Source organism: Mustela nivalis (genome assembly GCF_964662115.1).
Source record: "Mustela nivalis genome assembly, chromosome: 14".
NCBI classification, from domain to species: domain Eukaryota; kingdom Metazoa; phylum Chordata; class Mammalia; order Carnivora; family Mustelidae; genus Mustela; species Mustela nivalis.
Window position 1 is genome coordinate 70521264 of NC_139033.1, and position 22047 is coordinate 70543310.

General features: G+C 34.5%; 1 protein-coding gene across 2 annotated transcripts in view; it reads right to left on the bottom strand.

Moving 5' to 3' along the window:
* Positions 1-256: 256 nt before the first annotated feature.
* Positions 257-22047, bottom strand: part of METTL4 (methyltransferase 4, N6-adenosine) — a 43511-nt gene continuing 21720 nt past the window's right edge. For both annotated transcript variants that reach the window (XM_082698929.1, XM_082698928.1), the window contains exons 7-10: positions 10736-10910; positions 7799-7905; positions 7295-7386; positions 257-1843 (exon numbers count right to left, since the gene is read on the bottom strand). In XM_082698929.1, the coding sequence (XP_082555055.1) occupies positions 1704-1843; positions 7295-7386; positions 7799-7905; positions 10736-10910 (514 nt within the window). In that variant the 3' untranslated portion in view covers positions 257-1703. The remainder of the gene's footprint in view (positions 1844-7294; positions 7387-7798; positions 7906-10735; positions 10911-22047) is intronic.

Here is a 22047-nt window from a genome sequence, read left to right on the forward strand (position 1 = left end):
ATTACAAACAAGGCCCACAGGTTGTATAATTTAGGAACAGAGCTAAGATAACAATTAAAAAAAAAAAAAAAAAACCACCTCTGTGTCTTGAATACCACATTCAGTGAATAAAAATCCTCTCTCTTTTTCCCTCAAGTATCAGTATTTGTGGTGCAAAGATAAAGATCCAAAACCTTGGTGAGGATAAAATGTTTCCATAAATTATATAAAATCTATAAATACTACAAGAAGCTGGAAAGGGTTTCAAATGCGGTTGTGAGATGTTTGCTTCATGTTTAATACCTTTTTTTTCATTTCAATAACAAGTCAGAATATCCCTATAAATACAAAGTTAAGCCTATAATACTATATTCACACACTCAAAGAATGAACAAACTTGAAAAACAACATCTTTCATTGGCAAAATCAGTAAACATATTGGCAACCCTGTCAGATAACCATTTTAATCTAACATTTTATTTAACAGATAACTATTTGTAGAAAAGCTGTAAATTATATAAATACTTTTGTCAAAATGCTAAATGAAAGAAGCCAGATACAATAAGTTACATATTCTACAAATGTTTATATAAAATTCTTAAAAAAACAAAACTAATGATAGAAAACAAATCATTCTTCACCAAAGGCCAGGGGTGGGAGGAAGAGACTGACTATAATAGGACACATGAGTTTTGGAGGTGAAGAAAATGTTCTATATCATGAATATGGTAGTAGACAGACAACCATACATATGTTTTCTAAACTCACTGAACCCTATAGTAAAAATTGGAGAAGTTTATGTGAAATTGTATCTCAATTTTTAAAAAGTTTATACACAATAAATCAGCATGCTTTTCAAATAATTTCAGTAAAAATATTTTATTTAGTAAAAAAATATTTATGGAAAATCTGTAAATAATATAAATATCTTTTAAATGATAAGCAGTGTTATCTTCTGACATTATTATAAGAAATACTTTTTAAATCTTCTAAAAAAAACTAGCAAAACTAAGAAGTACTTGAAGAGTGATCCTGAATGCAATTTAAAACCCTCCATAAAGGATAAGCTCAGTACAATGATGAGGTACTTGGTAGGTCTCTCAATATTTTTCCAGAATGTAACAGTATACCAGAAGTCAAAAATTTGGGTTGCACAGAGGCCAAGTAGACAACACAAGCGAGTGGCATGGAGCAAGTGTTACTGTGGTGAACTGCAGAGCCCATGTCCCTTTCCAAGTGAGCTGCTACCACTGGGTCCTACTGACTGATGCCCAGAAGCAGTGCAGCCAGAGCTTCTGATGTTTAAAGTAAAGCAAAAATCTACACTTTATGTGAAATTTCCCGATTTTTCAAAATGATGGTTCAAATTTCTTTTATAACACCATATGAGCCAAATAAAACACATCTATAGGCAGAATTATGACCTCTGGTTCACAGTGCATGCTTTCTGAACTTTTTCGATAACAAAGTCTTGGCATTTTTCTAACTGCTTACCTCTTTATTTGCAGTGAACCTGGAATAATGGGGAATACTGGTACGACTGAAGTAAATTCATCTCAAAATTACATAAAGACTAGTCACTTCTGGTCTTCTGCACAGAAACCAAGTCCTATTTACATTTCTAAGCATACTGGTTGGTAAGAAAATGAAATATCCATTAGAATAAGGGAAAAAGGGGTAAGGAAAACTAAAGAAAATCAGAACTTTAAGATCATAGTCAGCTTCTAGACTTGCAGAGCAACGAAATAATCCATGTGTTGAAATTTGAGAACTTCATTGCCCCAACTAGTCCAACCTGGCTGTAAATTTCGAGCAAACAATTCCAAATATTCCCCATCTGGCTTGACATAGTCTTTTAGAACCTCTGTCCAAAAAAGAGAAAAAACACAAAAATTATTATTAAGAAAGGAATCAATTTCCTTTTAGCATTTTAAAGCAGAAAAACAAGAAGATTTCCTTAAAAAAATGTAGGGGGACAGTTAATTAATTTCAAGGATTTCATCATAGGCTTTACTATTTATAGTTAGAAATCATTTGAAATAAGTTCTCCTGAGATTGGAAACACAGTATCAGAAATTTCAGGAGTCCTGATTTTTCAGTTTTCACTTGTGGATAAGAAAAAAGAATTTCAACACCCTCACAGGTGACTTTTCAGTTTTCCAGTACTGCTGATATATCTGTTGAATACTAACTTTATTTTTTAATAAATGAAATCTGTGTGTGAAAAAGAAGTATATAGGAACAACACAAAAATAACCCACTTTAAAAAACTGAGATAAAATATGCTATGCTAGCAATATATTAGTGCAAGAGCAGTAAATGAAGAACTAGATACCGATAAAAATACTGAACACAAATAACTAACAAATAAAACACTTTCATAGCTCTAACTTGGTAGCACATTCCATCATTCCCAAATTATAGATCCTTTTTACCTAAAATTTCACCATATATTTCCACAAGTAAGTACTCCTTATGCAATGTATTAATAACTACTAAAAATCATATCTTATCAGGAAAAAAGTACCTCAAACATATGCTGATTAAATGCTAAGATACACAGTAACAGAAACTATCCCATATTCTACCATACAAGATTTTTCTTTTTTAAAGCACATGTTCATTTGGATTGCAAATATTTAAATCAATTTAACTTTGATTGTTGTTGGTTAGCTACATTAACCATTACATGAAGTGGGCATGAAAATAACAATTTAGGCATGAAGAGTCCTAGAAGAGCATTTTTTAAATGTAGTTCTTAATTAGCATACAAGATTGAGCTTGGAATAATTTGATCAAATTCCCTTGAGGAACAGTAAGCATTCCTTAGGAGTACTTGACATAGAAAAAGTTTTAAAGAAAATGTATATAAAATTTTATGTTCATAACGTTCTCCAATCACTCTCACAGCAAAATAACTGTTTATAAAAATATTGGTCCTGTTTATCAAAAATCAAAGAATTTAAAGCATTCATTGTCTATAATCCAACTGCAGTCAAATTTGGGCTTCAATAACTTTTAGGAGATGTTAACAGGAGAGTTCTAGTCCTTTCATAAGTGTATAATTAAAAATTACTAAACCTGAAAGAGAAAGATTTCCCCAGAGCCTTAGAGGACAATAAACTTATATCACTTTTCCATTTTTTTTCTCCATGAATTCAATGCCTTACCAACCTCAATTCACTTTTTATGTGGTCTAAGGTTATACTAAAGCAAGGTTTTGTTTGTTTGCCTGTTTATTCAGTGTTTTGGTAAAATACATTAGCAACTCTATTCTGGAACTATAATCTGGAGTCTGAACGTGCAGGAGTCAGCCAGTCAAAAATGTTTACTATTCTGAACAGCCACTATAATCAGTGCTATGGAACTTAACAAAGGAAACAGATACTCATGTTTCCTAAAAGTACACAATCTAGTAGAAAAAGATGGCCAGGCACTTGGGAGTTGACAACTATAGTACATAAAACCGAAAACCATTTACTACCTCCTACTTTCTACATGTAACTCTTTTCTGCATGATCTTTTTTTCCTTTCAGTTTGAGAAAAATAGAAATTAAAGGAGTAATATTTTTTAAATGTTAACTACATTTCAAAACAAAAGAAATAAAAGCAAATGAATGGAAATGTCTTACTCTTACTAATTTTAAATATCAGTTTAAAAGTAAACTCAAGATCTTAAAAGTTCTAATTACAAAGAAAAAAATTTGTAGCTATGTGTGGTCTATACATATTGTGATCGGTGATCATTTCTCTCTATATATACCATCAAATCATTATGTTGTACACCTGAAACTAAAACAATGGTATATGTCAATTATACCTCAATTTTTAAAAAGTAAATTCAAATGTAGAAAGTATGAATATGACATACACATATACTTAGATAATTATATAACATCTGACATTAGCAAAACAGACTTCTAATCAAAGAGGAGGAAATAATGCACACATAGCCAGTCATTCCCCTTTTGCTCTGGAAACAAAGGGCAGGGCGAGGGGACAAGGGGCTCAAAACAGTGCACAGAATCTCATCAAATTGTTTCACTCTTCAGATAGAAACCGTTAGTGAGTAAAGTAGTAAAAGGAGTGGAAATTCCTCTAAAGTAAAATGTAAAAAAAAAAAACAGTTTTGATCCAAATACTTTATTTTTTGATCCAAATACTTTTAAATCTTTAAACTTTATATACATTTATAATGTTAGATTACAAGGCATAGCTATTGATGGTTTATCTTTTCATCTGTGGCAGGAAACTTCAAAATTTAAAAACAGAGTAAATGCAGCAATAAGTCAAAATTTTTTTTAAAATCTTGGTGCTTTTAGGAGCAAGACAGAACATTTCATTTTATCAATTTGCATAAAACAGTTTAAGAACATTTACATGTAAAAGTTCTAAGCATTACATATAGAACATGTACTATCCCAAATCCTAGAGTTACGATTTCAGAGTAAAATACAATGCAGAAATTGTTTTCTGATGGCTTTAATTTCTATAGCTCTATACCTAAAAATATATGTACTTGCTACACATAACATAAATTCAAAAATATAGAATTACAAATACTTCCTGTCTACCACCACCTAACCAAAACATAAGGATTATATGTCAAGTAATGTGGATTTTTCCCCCCAAAAAAATCTAACTCTTCTTTTTAAAGGGTCTCAAGCCTTTAAAAAAAAAAAAAAAAAAAAAAAATTTTTGTTTGTGCTGCCCTCTACTGGGAACATGGCAGAACTGCACCTCATAGGTACAGGATGTTAAGACTAATTTTTTTAGGATTAATAAAAGACTAATTTTTACCTACTATTTTAAAACCCTGTTTCTTAGATTAATCTTTAAACATAATTTTATCCTATTTAAAAATAATTGATAAACAGTTTAACTGTAATTTGAGAATGAAAGGTTGGATCTTAGCTTTTAGATTTTTAAAAGTAAAATAATAAGCCCTAAGACAAATACTAAATTATGCTTTGATACTCACTGAATGATAAAGATAATTGAAATGAGAAGAATACAAATTAAATTCCTTCCACTGAATACTGTTTTGGTACACTGAATAATGTAACAAACATTATTTTTTTTCTCAAAGAACAGTGCAATCTCACTTCTCATTTAAGTCACTAATATTTAATGCAATGAACAGTCTATGACAGTACAAAGCTTAAAGATGATTATTCACTCAGCATGCCTCTATGTCAAAGAATGGATCATCAGATACACATCTGAATATTTCTCAAATGAAGTAACACTACAAACTCTTCCAAATAAGCAATGTAAGAGAACAGAAATCCTAAGCGCAATCAATAAAAATTACCTTGGGAATCTGTAATTCACTTTCCCATGTATTCTAGCTCATGAACTATCCCATATTCTACAAAATAATAGATAGGCTGGCGACCCTGTAGTTTTCCTGAGTGGCAGCTTAAAAGTTTTGGGCTTTTTAAGCAGGAATCACCAAATTAATAAAAAAGATATTCCTCAAAAAAATTTTTGAAGAGGAAACAATCACAAATTGAGTATGTCATTTACATTCCTATTTGGGGGTGGAGAAGGCACAGAGAAAGGGAGAGAGAGAATCTTAAGCAGGTTCCATGCCCAATGAAAAGCCTGACATGGGGGGCTTGATCTCATGACCCTGAGGATCATAATCTGAGCCAAAATCAAGAGTCAAACACTTAAGCCACTGAGACACCCAGGTGCCCCTACATTCCTATTTTTTTAAACTCGTACTTGAAAAATTTAGCATTTACGGAGCTTCCACTATATGCTATATAATTTCAAATTAAGCAATCTTAACTCTAAAAGATTAAACTCTAAAAAAATCAAATACCATTCTCTTTAAATGAGGACTTTGAGGTAAAAAATTGTTAGACTAACTCATAAAGTAGCAGAGCCAGGATTTAAACCCATGTCAGTCAATCTCCAAAGCCAATCTCCTTGCTGCTTAGTTTCACTGAATAATAAACATTATATTAAAGCACTAAGGCTAGTAAGACTAGGCTGCAGCAATTACCTTTCCAATCATTCAGAAAAGCCACACTACCTCAACATAAAACTGAATCTCTACCAAGTATCAAGGAGATTCTATCTCTCTCTGACTGCTATTCTGAGTTCCCGGTCTCAGAACAAGCAAGGGATAGAGTGAAATAAAGCCCCTAGTAGAACTACAGTCCTTAGATGCCCCATCAGTCTCCAGTCTATCAAGGACAGTGAGGGAGTAACAACCAATATAATAAGGGGAACCTAAAAAATTGGTATAAAAGGAAAAGCAAAAGTGAAATGAAACTAATCTACACAGTGCAGCTGGCAATCCCACAAACCCATCTCTTGTTTCAACAGTTCAACAATCTTGTTCAACAGTCTTTGGATGGAACAGACCCAGAGACCCCCTTCTTCCAGTCTCTGACTACTCTACAACCACCTTCCAATCTCCTTTCCAGCAATGACTTCCAGGACCAGCCAACCTCACTTCTTGTGGTTAGCTCCTTATTGCTGACCAACGATGAGCTCCCAGATTCCTCAGAATTACCCTCCCAAGGTGGAGGCCCCTGTTAATTGTCTGGTCAACCTGAATTTGCAGACCTCCTTCACCTCTCAGGGCTTTTATTTGGATTGTAACAATGTGACTCTGGAAGGCCTAGGCACTTCTACCTCGAGTTGGCCAGGCATCTCTTGGAAGATGCAAAACCAGTGCGACAGCCACACCTTTTTTCAAAACATGAAGAAGCCCTCCCAAGATGAGTGAGGCAAAGCCATGAATGCTATGGAAGCTGCATGGCCCTGAAGAAGGGCCTGAACCAGGCCCTTCTAGATATGCATGCTCTAGTTTCTACCCACATAAATCCCCATCTGTGGGACTTCCTGGAAAGCTACTTCCAGATGAGGAGGCAAAACTCATCAAAAACTTGGGTGACCACCTGACTAACCTCCACAGGTTGGCTGGTGGCTGGCCCCAGGCTGGGCTGAGCCTGTCAAGTATCTCTTCAAAAGGCTCATCCTCAAGCACAATTAGAAGCTTCCAGAGCCCAGCAGCCTTTGAGGGGCACGTCCACATCCCCCTGATGTCAGAGCTTCTGCCTGTGCCTCTCCCTGCAGCCAGCCCTTTAACCATCATAGAGCCATCTCCCAAGTCATGGACCAAATGAAAACAATAAAGCTTTTGTAACAAAACAAATAAATTCTGCTATGAATTTTAGAATATTAATGAAAATAAAACATCCATTTAGTTTCCAAATCTCTACACCACTCAAATAATAAATTCACTTCTTTTTTCAATTTGCAGATGTCATAAAAATTCTATTTTATAAAAACATACCAGCAAGAGGTGGCTTATGGGAATGAAGAGTACAGGGCACACTGACAATTAATTTGTGATCTGGAATGGGAAGTACTTTTACATCTTCATTCCTAATTAAAACAAAGCAACAAAATAAATTATATTTTAAGGACAATTTTTCATATATAAGCCATAGTTTCCTTGATTCTTTTTCACCTTTCAAACAGAATCTGAATTTAAAAATAAACTCAAGAATAGAAGCAATAATGGAAATCAGCAATTTAAGTACTGAGACATTACTGAAAATGTCCTTTTCTTCAATATAATAACAATTATATTGAAGTTATATATAATAACCAGATAAAACAAAAGATAATATAGAATTTCATGTGCCATATCATTCACACTTTTCTATCTGAACCATTTCCAGTTTTTCAAAAATGTAAAAATTAAGGAAAGTTAATGATCTATACTGTACTATTAATATTATAAAACATATAAATGCATACATTTATACAATTTTGAAAAAATCACGTTTCCTACCTTAATGGTACAGCAGTTTTTTCTTGAACTCTCCCCAGTATAAGACCTTCATAAGGCTTTTTGTGTGGAGAATCTAATGGGAACACAAACTCTCCTGAATTGGTGATCTGATAGGAAGGAGACAAAAATACAAAACAAAATAAAACCATACATCTGTAAATATCCAGGAAAGGGTTTGGCTTATTTCCTATCACTATACAGTTTCTACCAAAGAAAAAGAAATTAAACCTTTAGGCTAGTGCTATCCAAAAAATGTAATGTAAGCCACAAATGCAAGCCACATGTGTAATTTAAATTTTCTACTAATATTAAACATTTTTTTTTTAAGATTTTATTTATTTATCAGAGAGAGAGAAGGGGAGAGAGCGAGCACAGGCAGACAGAATGGCAGGCAGAGGCAGAGGGAGAAGCAGGCTCCCTGCTGAGCAAGGAGCCCAATGTGGGACTCGATCCCAGGACGCTGGGATCATGACCTGAGCCGAAGGCAGCTGCTTAACCAACTGAGCCACCCAGGCGTCCAACATTTTAAAAAGTAAGAAGAATGAGGAAATAATTATAATTATATATTTAGCTTAGTCTCACATAACCAAAATACTATTTCAATATGTAATAAATTCAAAAAGTTATTAAGTATATTACATTTTTTTTCTTTCATACTAAGTGTTTGAAAGCCAATGTGTATCTTATACTAAATATCAATTCAATTTTGACAAGCCACATTTCAAGTGCTAAAGAGCCACATATTGCTAGTGAGCATCACTTCACAAAGCATCTATAAGGGACTAAAATATTTTAAATACCACTTTATCATCTTACACATAAAAATCTACTTCTAATTAAAAGCATCACTTCACAAAGCATCTATAAGGGACTAAAATATTTTAAATACCACTTTATCATCTTACACATAAAAATCTACTTCTAATTAAAAATGTACTCCTGAAACCCTGTTATCATTAATTCATTTATTCATTCAAACAATACTTATTGATTACTGGCTATGTGACTAAGTGGATTATAATAAAATATATCTTATTAAACTTTGTAAAATATACTGTCATTAAAAACTGTCAGAGCTAGAATTAGTAATTTAAAAAAGCTCCGGGACTGGTAAGATAGACAATACTTAGTCTAAGCCCTTGGCATTATAAATCCGGAAGTTCAATTTTGTCATTTCACCCTGGAGTGATCATACTCTCAAAGACTCACTTAAAGCTAATCAAACTGAAAACATAATTGATAATAGCAATAGCAATTTATTAACTAACCACTGAAATACATATTTTCACCAACAGAATATTTGTTGAACCTTTAACTCAATATCAAGATAACTAAAAAGCCAAATCATTAAAGTCCTATTATCACCTCTAGGGCCCAGGAGAGACAGTATCTCTTCCACACAGTGCTGTATAAATATATGCAAATTCTTATTCTTTTGATATATTTTATATTCAATGCAAATTACCCCTTTTGTTATACCAGTACAAATAGTTACCTAATAGCATTTCATATAATATACTGGGTTTTTTTGGTTTTAAACTCTGGGCTTATCATATCATCTCTTGTACTGATTAGTACTACAAATAAGTAGAATACTCTTAGATTTTATGTATTAACATTTACTGGATTTCAGAAGGTACCCTTTTCCTGACTTTGGCCCCCATCTCTGACAATAAAAGAACTGTCATTATGTACAGGGTAGAATGGAGTTTTATACTGCCATCAATGTCCTAAACAGCAAATCAACCAAAGCTAAGCCCAAAGTATGCTATTAAAAGCAAAGATACAGGGGTGCCTGAGTGGCTCGGTGGGTTAAGCCTCTGCCTTCAGCTCAGGTCATGATCCCAGGGTCCTGGGATCGAGTCCCACATCGGGCTCTCTGCTCGGCAGAGAGCCTGCTTCTTCCTCTCTCTCTTTCAGCCTGCCTCTCTGCCTACTTGTGATCTCTATCTGTCAAATAAATAAATAAAATCCTAAAAAAAAAAAAAAAAGCAAAGATACAACAGTTAATGTTTGTTTGCTAAGTCCATTAAAATAGGTGCAAATAAACAATGTACACACCTTTTATAAGATATTCTGCTAGCCCACAAAATACATACAAAGTACATAAAAACAGAATTCTCCTGTCTAAAATGAATATATCAGCTATATAAATACTAAACATTCAATCGATAACAAGTTGGCTTATCTTTTTAAAATGTAGGAGGGCTTTTGCAAAATTCATCAAGTAGACAATGCATCTTTAAACAGATGTCTAATGGACTCTGAACAGATGCCTTATTTTTCTGTATTTTTTTGGTTCTTATAGTAAACAGAGATACTAAAGATCATTCAACCAATCCAAGAGTTGAGTTACTTCTTTCAAAAGTAGGCCTAGCGGCACATAAGACACTGAAGACTTAAGTTAAAATTTAAAGTACTTAAGGTTCTTGGTTTTTTCCACCTCTTCTGTGCTGGGTTAGCTATTCTCCTTCCCATGCCCAGCAACATAAGGAAAAAAAACAACAACTACAGGAAAGAACTCAAAAAGGGTGACTTTTCAAAATTGTGGATTCATAAAGAGCAAGAAGATGAAGGACAACACTATTTCAATGCTTACTGACAGATTCTCCAAAGTTTTTTGTTGTTGTTTTTTAAACTACAGACATCAGAGCTTTTTAGAATGCCATCCAATTATCGCTCCCTGAATCAAATATTTCCTAAGGCCAGCAGTTTGAGACTCTACTACAAAAAGAGAACAAAAAGTAAAGAGCCTTTGAGAATAAGAAGATATAAGTATTCAGCATCAAAAAGAAAAAACGTAGTATGGTAAAAGTTTTAAATAGATTGTTTTGAAGGAATAGGGCAGTGACATGTTAAGTGTTAAAAATTAGATGCTACATTTATGTGACTTATATGTCACACTATATGAACAAATAAGTTACTTTTTCAACTTACTTTTACCCAGTGCCACTCAGCAACTATCTCAAGAGACCAAGAAGGATAAAGTTCTTCCTTTACAAAACGTAGGTGCTTCTGTCTATTGGTCACCCAGGTAATAACAAGACAGTTTGGAGCCGCCAGTTTAGGAATAGGTATCTGCTTTATTTGCATTGGTGATAAATAGCTGTACCTAAAAATAAACAGAAAGTGATATCAGCAAAATTCACTGCAAAAAGGAAAAATAAGCAGACAGAAGACCCATGTAATATTGACTCCACAGACACAAAGCCCCTATACTTAGTTATTTGTATAACTAAACATGAAGCCACAGCGACACCCAGTGGACACATTATTACAAGCAAGTCAGAATTAACCATTTTTCATTTTTAGTAGTATAAAATTGTCAGCTATCTTTATCATTTCTAAAAGTATTACATTTCAGTAATTTCACTAATATCCTTCTCCCCCATTCAAAATTAAGCAAATACCACTGTTTGGTTTCCATAATCTGTATTTTACACAGGGACCCCCATCACAGTGAGTCTTCAAACTGCTATCTCAATATTCTATATTTTCAACCCTCAATTTATCATCCTGCTTCTTTCTTATTTCAATCAATTCCACTGGGGTCTTTGAAATCATCATGCCTTCAGGGTGCCTGGGTGGCTCAGTCAGTTACCTGTCTGCCTCCTGCTCAGGTCTTGGAACTCCCTGCTTAGCGGGGAGCCTGCTTCCTCTCCCTCTGCCACTCCCCTTGCTTATGCTCTGTCCTCATTCTCTCGCTCTCTCAAATAAATAAAATCTCTTAGAAAGAAAAGAAAGCCTCATGCTTTCATTTAAAAAAAAATTCGATAGTCTTGCACTCCCACCCCAGTCATTAATAGTATAAAGTTTCATTTCTCTTGCTGGAACTACTTGCTCTATAAAATCCAATCTAATGGATTTCTCTAACACCCTACATATACAACAGAAAGAGGAGAGTCCATATTCTCCTAGCTCCTCTGTTAGCTGCTTCTAGGCTAAAACTCCTCCACATTTGCATAAAATCCACTTCTTTTTGAGAGGTATGCTATCTGGCTGTGCTAGAATGTAATGTCCTTTATTGAACCCATTTGTTCCTCACTCTCCGTAATCAATGAAGCCTTAAGCTAAGATCCTTCTACCTTACCAACACAAATCTTGTCATTACCCTGGGCAATTTCAAGGCACAATCAATATGATATGCGTACCTCAACTATTCTTCCCCTACACAAATACAACTGCATTCATCCCACTAATCCATTCCAGGAACCCTAACTTGGACCTCATCACCACTCACACTTATTCCAACTCTGAAACTAAACATCGATTTATCTCTGGCTATAACCTTTTAGTCTTCATCTATTCTTTGACCTTATCGAAGCAAACCATGCCCCCTCCCTCTACTTTACTGAGTCAATCATTTCTGCCTGCACACATGCTCCTCTTCTCCAAAGACTACCAATCATTTCACTGCCCTCTCATTAGCATCCTAAATTTCCATCCTCCCTTTACCTTTCACCCCCAAACTCCTTCAAACCTCTAATCTTCAGTTCAACCCCACTTCCACAGAATTCAATTCAACCTCTTTATATGGGGAAAATCAGGTAGAGAAAAATGCAGAAGTGAAGAACTGGGTCTATTAAACCCATTCTCAGGCTATCAAAATGACTCATTAATTCTTTTACTTATCCTTGGTCAACTACAAACCCTCATCTCTTTTCAAATTTCTTACCTAAACTCACTTTTGGCAGATGAAATTAACTCATATATCACTAAAAATAAAGTCCACCAGACTCCTTCAAGTATCTAAACCTCTCCCCTTACACACCTTCACCTATCCATTTGGATACGTTTCCTCTTAAATCAAATGGTATGGCTTTGCCTATCTAAAGCTTATCCCTCCACCTGTGTTCTCTCGTTCCCATCTTCCAGTATCTTACGATGCTAGTTATTCCTCTCCTTTTGTGTCTCAACCTCTCTAGCAGTTCCTCACCATCAGCCTAGGTTTTAAAGGAAGAAAGAAAAAGACACAGAGAAGGTGGGGAGGGGAAGAAAAAAGAAAAGAGAAATTACCTCAATTCTACAACTAAGCTAAGGACTGGTATGCATTTAGTGTTAACTACTTTCACTACTTTATTTTATTCCTCCAATGACTATAATGAGGTTTCTACTACTATACCTACTCTGTAAAAAGTAAATGACATTAAGATGTCATTTAATGGCCAAATGCAATAAAAACTGGAATCCAGTTCTTGCACACTTAGCAACTGTATGATGTGAGGAAATGATCAACAGCATTTCTTAAATAAACATATGAATAAAACAATTCACATCTTATACACCCATTTCCTACCATCCAGACTGGTGCTCTTCTAGTAGACTAGCTTTTCTTTTTTTTTTAAATTTTATTTATTTATTTGAAAGACGGAGATCACAAGTAGGCAGAGAGGCAGGCAGAGAGAGAGAGAGAGGGAAGCAGGCTTCCTGCGGAGCAGGGAGCCCGATGCGGGGCTCGATCCCAGGACCCTGAGATCATGACCCAAGCCAAAGGCAGCAGCCCAAACCACTGAGCCACCCAGGCGCCCCTAGACTAGCTTTTCTTATAATCAAAGTGATAACTTAAAAAAAAACTAAGTTTGCCAAAGTATGAAAAACATCAGGTCAAGATTTTGAAGTTTGATGTTCCCAATAATTACAGATTCTTTGATTCCCTCAATTTTTTTTTTAATTGGGTTGATGTGGCATAAAGAAGGAGGAATGAAATATTCCTTTTTGATGTTGTTGTTCAATCTCCTGGAAATCACTGAGCAAACTATAAAATATGCACCTTTATCACCAAGATAGTATTGTTTAACCTGAATCTAATCATGAAGAAACGATCAGACAAATCCAAATGGTAGGAAATATACAAAAAAGGAACATGGGATCTTAAAAAAGAGTCAACAGCCTGAAAAGTAAAAAATGGCCAAGAGACTATTCTGCATTAAAGGAAGAAAAGAAAAAGAAAGATTAAATGTAATGTGTGATACCTGACTGGAGCCTAAATCTGAACAATTAAAAGGAAAATATAGCCATAAAAAAAACACTTTGAGAAGATGTGAAAAAAAAAAAGAATATATCGTGTATATTTGATAATATTATTAATGGCAATATTAATTTTATTAGGAGTAATAATGGTATCATAGTTATGTAAAAGAATATCCTTGTTTTTAGGAGATACACATGAAATAATTTATAAGTGAAACATGATGTCTACAATATCAAGCAGAGAGATGGAAAAGAGAAAATACATACAATTTTGGTAGAATAAATATTTTAAAAACTGGTGAATCTAGAGGAAAGGTAATTTGATATTCATGTACTATTTTTTCAACTTTTTTCAAAGCTTGGAATTTTAAAACTCAAAAGTTGAAGGAAAGAAATACAATAAATCATTACAAAAAAGATCATGAAGATACACTTACAGGCTGAAAAAAACAAAAAATTTCAAAAAAATTTTTTAAACAAAAAATTGCAAAATGTACTATATAAAAGTATCATAAAATATTATAAAAGGAATGAGTCTATTTTCCAGAATTATAAAAACTGCCACCAAAGATATTGCTAATTCTGATCATTTGTTTACTTTTTTTAAACTTCTAAAGAGTATTCAAGAATAACATATAAAAAAGCTATCAATTTTCATTAAGATAAAAGGTAAATAAAACTTAAAGTTATTTTTTAAAAAATAATTCCTAGAGAAAACTGGAACACATTACCAAAGAATATTACAAAATTGGGCTTTGATTCTTTTGAATTTAACACTTAACTCTAATAATGAGAAGTAATTGGGAACAGTCTTTTCAACATATGATGTTGGGACAACTGGCTATCCAAATGCAAAAGGATAAAATTGTGATTCCACCTCACATACAAAATTAAACTCAAATGGATCAAAGACTTAAACATGAGAGCTGAAACGCTTAGAAAACACAGGTGTCCATGATTGTGACCCCGATTAAGGCAATGGTTTCTTAAATAAAATACCAAATGCAAAAAAAAAAAAAATGCACAGCAACAAAAAGAAAAATAGGCTAAGCTGGACTTCAACAAAGTGTAAAGCTTTGTGCTTTGAAAACATTAGAAAGAAAGTGAAAAGGCAAGAAAAGAAAATAGGAGAAAATACTTGCCAACCATATAAGGTAAGGGCCTAATATCCAGAATACATAAAGAACTCTTAGAAATCAACAAAAAGACAAACAACTTAATTTTAAAATGTGCAAAGGATCTGAAGAGTCAATTCTCCAAAGAATATACACAGATGGCCAATAAGAACATGAAAAGATGCTCAATATTATTAGTCATTAGAGAAATGCAAATCAAAACGACAAGATATCACTCCATACTCATCAGGATGGCTATAATCCAAAATAAACACAAAACAAAAAGTAAGTGTCACTGAGAATGTAGAGAATCTGGAACCTTCTTGTGTTTCCAGTGGGAATGTAAGATGACACATCCATCATGAAAACAGTTCAGTAGTTCTTCAAGAGTTAAAGGTAGAGCTGCCATGTGATGCAGCAACTCTATTCCTAGGTATATACCCAAAATGAATGAAAACATGTCATCTGGAATTAGGCAACTACAAAGTCTGAAGGAATAGGCTTTAATTCGGAACAGGCCTTAATTTTGTCCTCTCTCCTACAACCGACTGGAAGTTTGGGCAGTTTCCAAAACCACTCAGGTTCAATAATTTGTCAAAAAGACTCACAGAACTTTATTGAAAGCTATTATAATAATGATTACAGTTTATAACAAAAGATGACTAATAAAAATTTATCACATAAAGGTTATTATGGTTTAATACAGATTAAAATCAGCCAAAAGAAGAAACTCAGAGCAGAGTTGGGGGGGCTTACAAACACAGAGCCTCCAAGAGTCCTCTCTCATGGAATCAGAACACATTACCTTCCCGGCATCTATGTGTGATAATACACACAGAGTACTGCTAACCAGGGAAATTCACCTCAGCTTCAGTTTCCAGAGTTTTAACTGGAGATATATTACATGGGCAAAATAAAGTGACTGATAGCCCAGATGGTTGAACTCAGTCTCCAGGTTAACTAATATCACTGGGACCAAAGCCTACCCTAAATGACATGGTTGGCCTTTCTGGTGCACCAATCCCTATCCTAAGATTATTTATACAGCCAGTCTCCCAACTACCTTCACCCAACCCAAGCACTCTAAGCAAAAACAATCCTATCAGGTATAGATTCCCTCCCAGAACCTAAGAGCACAGTCAAACTTTGTTTGTGCAGCGTCAAATTCTTTAACACACATTGTTCACACAAAAGATTTTACAGGGGTGCCTGGGTGGCACGGTTGGTTAAGTATCCAACTCTTGGTTTCAGCTCAGGTCTGATCTCAAGGGTATGAGATTAAGCCCATGTAAGCTCCACATTCAGCATGCAGTCTGCTTGTTATTCACTATCCCTCTCCTGCCCCTACTGCTCATGCATGTACTCTCTCTCTCTCTAAAACACATAAATCTTAAAGAAAAGAAAAGAAAAAAAAGAAAAGAAAAAGAAAGGAAAGAAAAGAAAAGCTGTACACAAATGCTTATGGCAGCACTATAGCCAAAAGCTGGAAACCATACAAACATCACCAACTAACAAATGGATAAATAAAATGTGGTATGTATATACATATGTGTATGTGTATGTATGTATGTGTGTGCATATATATATACATATACACACACACACAGATCCATCCAATGGAGTATTATGCAGCCATGAAAAGGAATGAAGTACTGATATATGCTAAAACATGGATGAACTATGAAAGCAAATATCTAATGAAGTAAGCCAGACACAAAGGCCACATGTCATATGATTCCATTTATACATAATGTCCCAAAAGGTAGGCATATGGAGACAAAGAGAAGATTAATGGTTGTCAGAGTATGGGCAAAGAGGCAAACTAGAAGGAACAGGGATTCTTTTAGGGGTGATAGAAATATTCTGGAATTAGATAAGGTAATAATTGCACAAAATGAATTGCACAATGTCAATGAATTAAACCACTAAACTGTACACTTTAAAGTGGCTAAAATGGTTAATGTTATCTAGTTTTCAAAAACCTCCCTGGGAATCCTGGGTGGTGCAGTTGGTTAAGCACTGGACTCTTGATTTCAGCTCAAGTCATGATCTCAGGGTCATGAGATCAAGCCCTGAGTGAAGCTTCACACTCAGAGTGGAGTCTGGTTGGGATTCTCTCTCCCTCTCGCTCTGCCTCTTCCATTCATGATATTTCTCTCTCTCTCTCAAATAAATAAATAAATAAATAAATCTTTAAAAAAAAACTATATTAGCACCCTTCTCTCAAAGAGCACCCAATCTAATGTTTACAATCTAATAATAAAAGAAAAAAGAGATCACTCACCACTGTAACTAAAATACAGAACAGACTGAAAACATTAAAATTTGCTAAGAAGGTCCAGATGGTGACACAGGAAGACTCTGAATTCATCTCCTCCCACAAACTAAATCTATACCTATATATAGAGACATTCCTCCAGAAGAAGAAGAGAGGGCTGACTGCACAGCTTCTACACAACAAACAATAAAGGACAATAAACAATAGGGAAACATAGAAGTGTGGACACAAAAGGAACCCCACTCTTCATTAGGTGACCTACAGTAGAGAAGGATATTGATGAGAGGCCATTGGAAAGACTCATCAGCTCTCAGACATAGCAGTTTAAAGGGCAAATAGTTTATAAATGAAGGAAATCCATTTACTAACACTAGAGCATCCAACAAATAGGTACAGAACCAATGCAACTCTCACAGAGGAACCAGCAAGCACCACTTTTACGTTCTGCATCTACCTCCATAGTGTAAACATGAACAGGGTCCGGGTACTTTTCCAACCTGGTAGGGCCACCCCAGCACACTCCAGACACCTGGCCCACGCCAGCTCCAGCCATCCCTCAAAGACAGCCCCCATGTAGTACACCCCCAGACCCCAAATACATCAGCCCCAGCTCCAGCCATCCTGCCAAGGGCAGCACCCTCCAGGACCCAATTAGCTTATGTCCACAGCATAGCCCATCCTGGAACATACCCAGCCTATGGCCACTTCCACTCCAGCAATTCCACAAGCCACAGCACAACATGCCCCACCAGAACCTCCAAACCAACCCACTCCAGCTCCAGCCAGCCTACCAAAGCCATCAGGCATACAGTCTACACAGCAGGCAGTCCAACATAAGGCCACTCCTTCAATACCATGAGTTAGCTCTTATAGCTAATTCACAGAAACACACACAGAAAGTCAAACAAAATGAGGTGGCAGAGAAATATATTCCAAACTAGACAACAAGGAAAAAACCCAGGAAAAAAAAGGAAAACCTAAAGAAAAAGAGATAAGTAATTTACCTGATAAAAAGTTGAAAGTAATGATCAAAAAGATACTCATCAGGGGCGCCTGGGTGGCTCAGTGGGTTAAGCCGCTGCCTTCAGCTCGGGTCATGATCTCAGGGTCCTGGGATCGAGTCCCGTATCGGGCTCTCTGCTCAGCAGGGAGCCTGCTTCCCTCTCTCTCTCTCTCTGCCTACCTCTCCATCTACTTGTGATTTCTCTCTGTCAAATAAATAAATAAAATCTTTAAAAAAAAAAAAAGATACTCATCAAACACAGGAGGTGAATGGAAGAACATAAGACAACTTCTACACAGAGAAAGAAAACATAAAAAAGAATCAATCAGAGCTGAGGAATACAATAACTGAAACAAAAAATACATTAGAAAGAACCAAAAGCAGATTATATGATAGAGAAGAATGAATCAGCAATCTGGAAGAGAGAATAGTGAAAAAGATTTTTTTAATGAGGACAGTTTTAAGGGACTTCTGGAACAACAAGCATACTAACATTCACATTTTATGGGTACCAGAAGGAAAGGGCCAGAAAATTTGAAGAAATAATGGCTGAAAACTTCCCTAACTTGGGAAAGGAAATACATATCAGATGCAAAAAGCATAGAGAGTCCCTAATAAAATGAAACAAAAAAAAAAAATCCACCAAGACATATTATAAATAAAATGGTAAAAGGTAATGAGAGAATGTTGAAGGCAGCAATTTAAAAAAAAAGTCATAAATGAGGAAAATCCCATAAGATGATCAACTTATTTTGCAAGCCAGAAAGAGTGCCAGGATGTATTTAAACTGCTGAAAAGGAAAAACATATAACCAAAAATACTCTATTCAGCAAGGCTCTCAGTCAGAACTAAAAGAGAGATAAAGGGTTTCCAGATAAGCAAAAACTAAAGCAATTCACCCTGACTAAACCAGCCCTACAAAAAATGTTAAAAGATCTTTAAGCAGAAAAGAAAATCCCATGACTGAAAAACAAGAAAATATATGAAAGAAAAAAATCTCACTCATAAAAGCAAAAGTCTAGTAAAGGCAGTGCATGAACCAATGAAAAAGCTAGTATGAGGTTAAAGACAAAAAAGTAAACTCAACTATAACTACAATAAGTAGTTAAGGGATATATAAAATAAAAAGATGTAAATTATGATGTCAAAAACAGAAAATGTTGAGAGGCAGTAAAAAAGTAGTGCTTTTAGAATGCATTAAAACTGAAATAACTATCAGCTTAAAATACAGTGCTTAAAAAATATCTAGGTCAATATAAATATATGCAGTTTATAGGAACCACAGACCAAAAAGCTACAGTAGATATACAAAAAATAAAGACAAAAAAACCCAAACATAACTCTAAAGAAAACCATCAAATCACAAGGGAAGAAAGCAAAGGAAAGACAAATAAACAGAGAAATGCAAAAATAACCATAATATAATTAAAATGTCAATAAGTACATGCCTATCAGTAATTACTTTAAATATAAATGGATTAAAATGCTCCAATTAAAAGACATAGGGAAGCTAAATGGCTGAAAGAAAACAAGACCTATCTATATACTGCCTGTAAGAAACTCACTTCACATCTAAAGACAAACACAAACTAAAAATAAAGGGATGGAAAAAAGTACTCTATGCAAATAAAAACAAAATGAAGGCTGGAGTACCAATACTTGTATCGGACAAAATAGACTTTACAACAAAGACTGCAACAAAAGATAAATAAAAGAATTACATAATGATAAGGAGGTCAACCTGAGAAGATATTGTAACAGTTATAAATATTTATGCATCTAATATAGTAGCACCTAAATACATAAAACAAATCTTAACAGACTTAAAGGAAGAAATTGACTTTAATACAATAATGATAGAGGTCCTCAATACCCCCACTTACAGCAATGCATAGATCATCCAGACAGATAATTGATAAGGATATACTGCTCTTGACACATTAGACCAGATGGAGTTAATGCATATACACAGCATGTTTGGCCCAAAAACTGCTGAATGCACATTTTTTTCAATGGCACATGGAACATTCTTCAGGGCAGATCATATATTGGGCCACAAACAAATCTCAATAAATTTAAAATGACTTAAATCATATCGGCCATCTTTTCCAACAACAGTATGAAATTGGAAATCATTTCCAAGAAGAAAACTAGAAAAAAAAAGGAGTATTACTACACAGCAAATGGGTAAACAAAGAAATCAAAGAGATCAAAAAAATACTTTGAGACAAATGAAAATACAACTTTCTAAAACTGCAACAAAACAGTTCTAAGAGGGAAGTTCATAGCAATACAAACCTACCTAAAGAAACAAGAAAAACCCCAAATAAAGCAATCTAACCTAAACTAGAAAAAGGACAACAAAGGCCAAAGTTAGTAGAAGGAAAAAAATAATAAAGATTAGGGTGGAAATAATTGAAATAGAAACTTTAAAAATCAATGAAACTAAAACCCGATTCTTTGAAAAGCTAGAATTGAAAAACTCGAGCCAAACTCATCAAGAAAAAAAGGGCTCAAATGAAAAAAGAAAGGGTTCAAATGAATAAAAGCAAAAATGAAAGAGAAGTTACAACTAAAACCACAAAAATATACAGGAGACTACGTAACACAGGAGACTATCTAGAAGAAATGGATAAATTCCTAGAAACAGACAACCTTCCAAGACTGAATCACAAAGAAATAGAAAATCTGAATGTACCAATTTCAAGTAACAAAATTGAATCTGTAATTTAAAAACTCTCAGAAAACAAGTCCAAGACCAGACTGTTTCATATATGATTTCTATGAAACATTTAAAGAAAAGTTAGTAACCATCCTTCTCAAGTTATTCCAAAAAGTTAAAAAGGAAGAAATGCTTCAAAACTCATTTTACAAGACCAGCAGAATCAAAGATACCACTTAAAAAAAGGTCAATATCCCCAGTGAATACAGATGCAAAAATCCTCTTCAAAATAAGAGCAAATCAAAATCAACAATACATTAATAGGTTCATACTCCATGATCCAGTGAAATTTACCGACATAATACACCACATTAACAAGACTAAAGATAAAAATGTGATCATTTAAATAGATACAAAAAAGCATTTGACATATATAACATCCATTTATGATAAAAACCCCAGTGGAGCAATTACAGAAAGAACATACCAAGTATAATATAGTCCAGATATGATAAACCCTTGGCTAACATTATATCAACGGTGAAAAGCTGTAAGTTTTTCCTCTAACATCAGAAACAAGACAAGGATACGCATTCTCTTCATTCTCTTCATTCAACTTATTCAACATAGGGAAATCCCAGCCAATTAGGCAAGAAAAAAAAAATCAAAGGCATCTAAATTGAAAAAGGAGTAAAAGTGTTACTAATTACAGATGATATAATATCATATACAGAAAACCATAAGGCTCTACCAAAAAAACTGTTAAACTAATAAAATAATTCAGTAAAGTCACAAGATACAAAATGAACATATGGAGAAATGTTTCATTTCTATACACTAATAACAAGCTATCAGAAAGAGAAATCAAGAAAACAATCCCATTTAAAATTGCATCAAAAAGTTATACCTAGGGGTGCCTAGGTGGCTCAGTGGTTTGGGCTGCTGCCTTCGGCTCAGGTCATGATCTCAGGGTCCTGGGATCGAGCCCCACATAGGGCTCCCTGCTCCCTGCTTTCCTCTCTCTCTCTGCCTGTCTCTCTGCCTACTTGTGATCTCTGTCTGTCAAATAAATAAATAAAATCTTTAAAAAAAAAAAGTTATACCTAGAAAAATAATCAACCTGTGAAAGACCTGTACTCTGAAGAGTACAAAATGAAAAATACTGAAGACAACACAAATAAATGGAAATTAATTTACTGTGTTCATGGACTGGAAGAATTA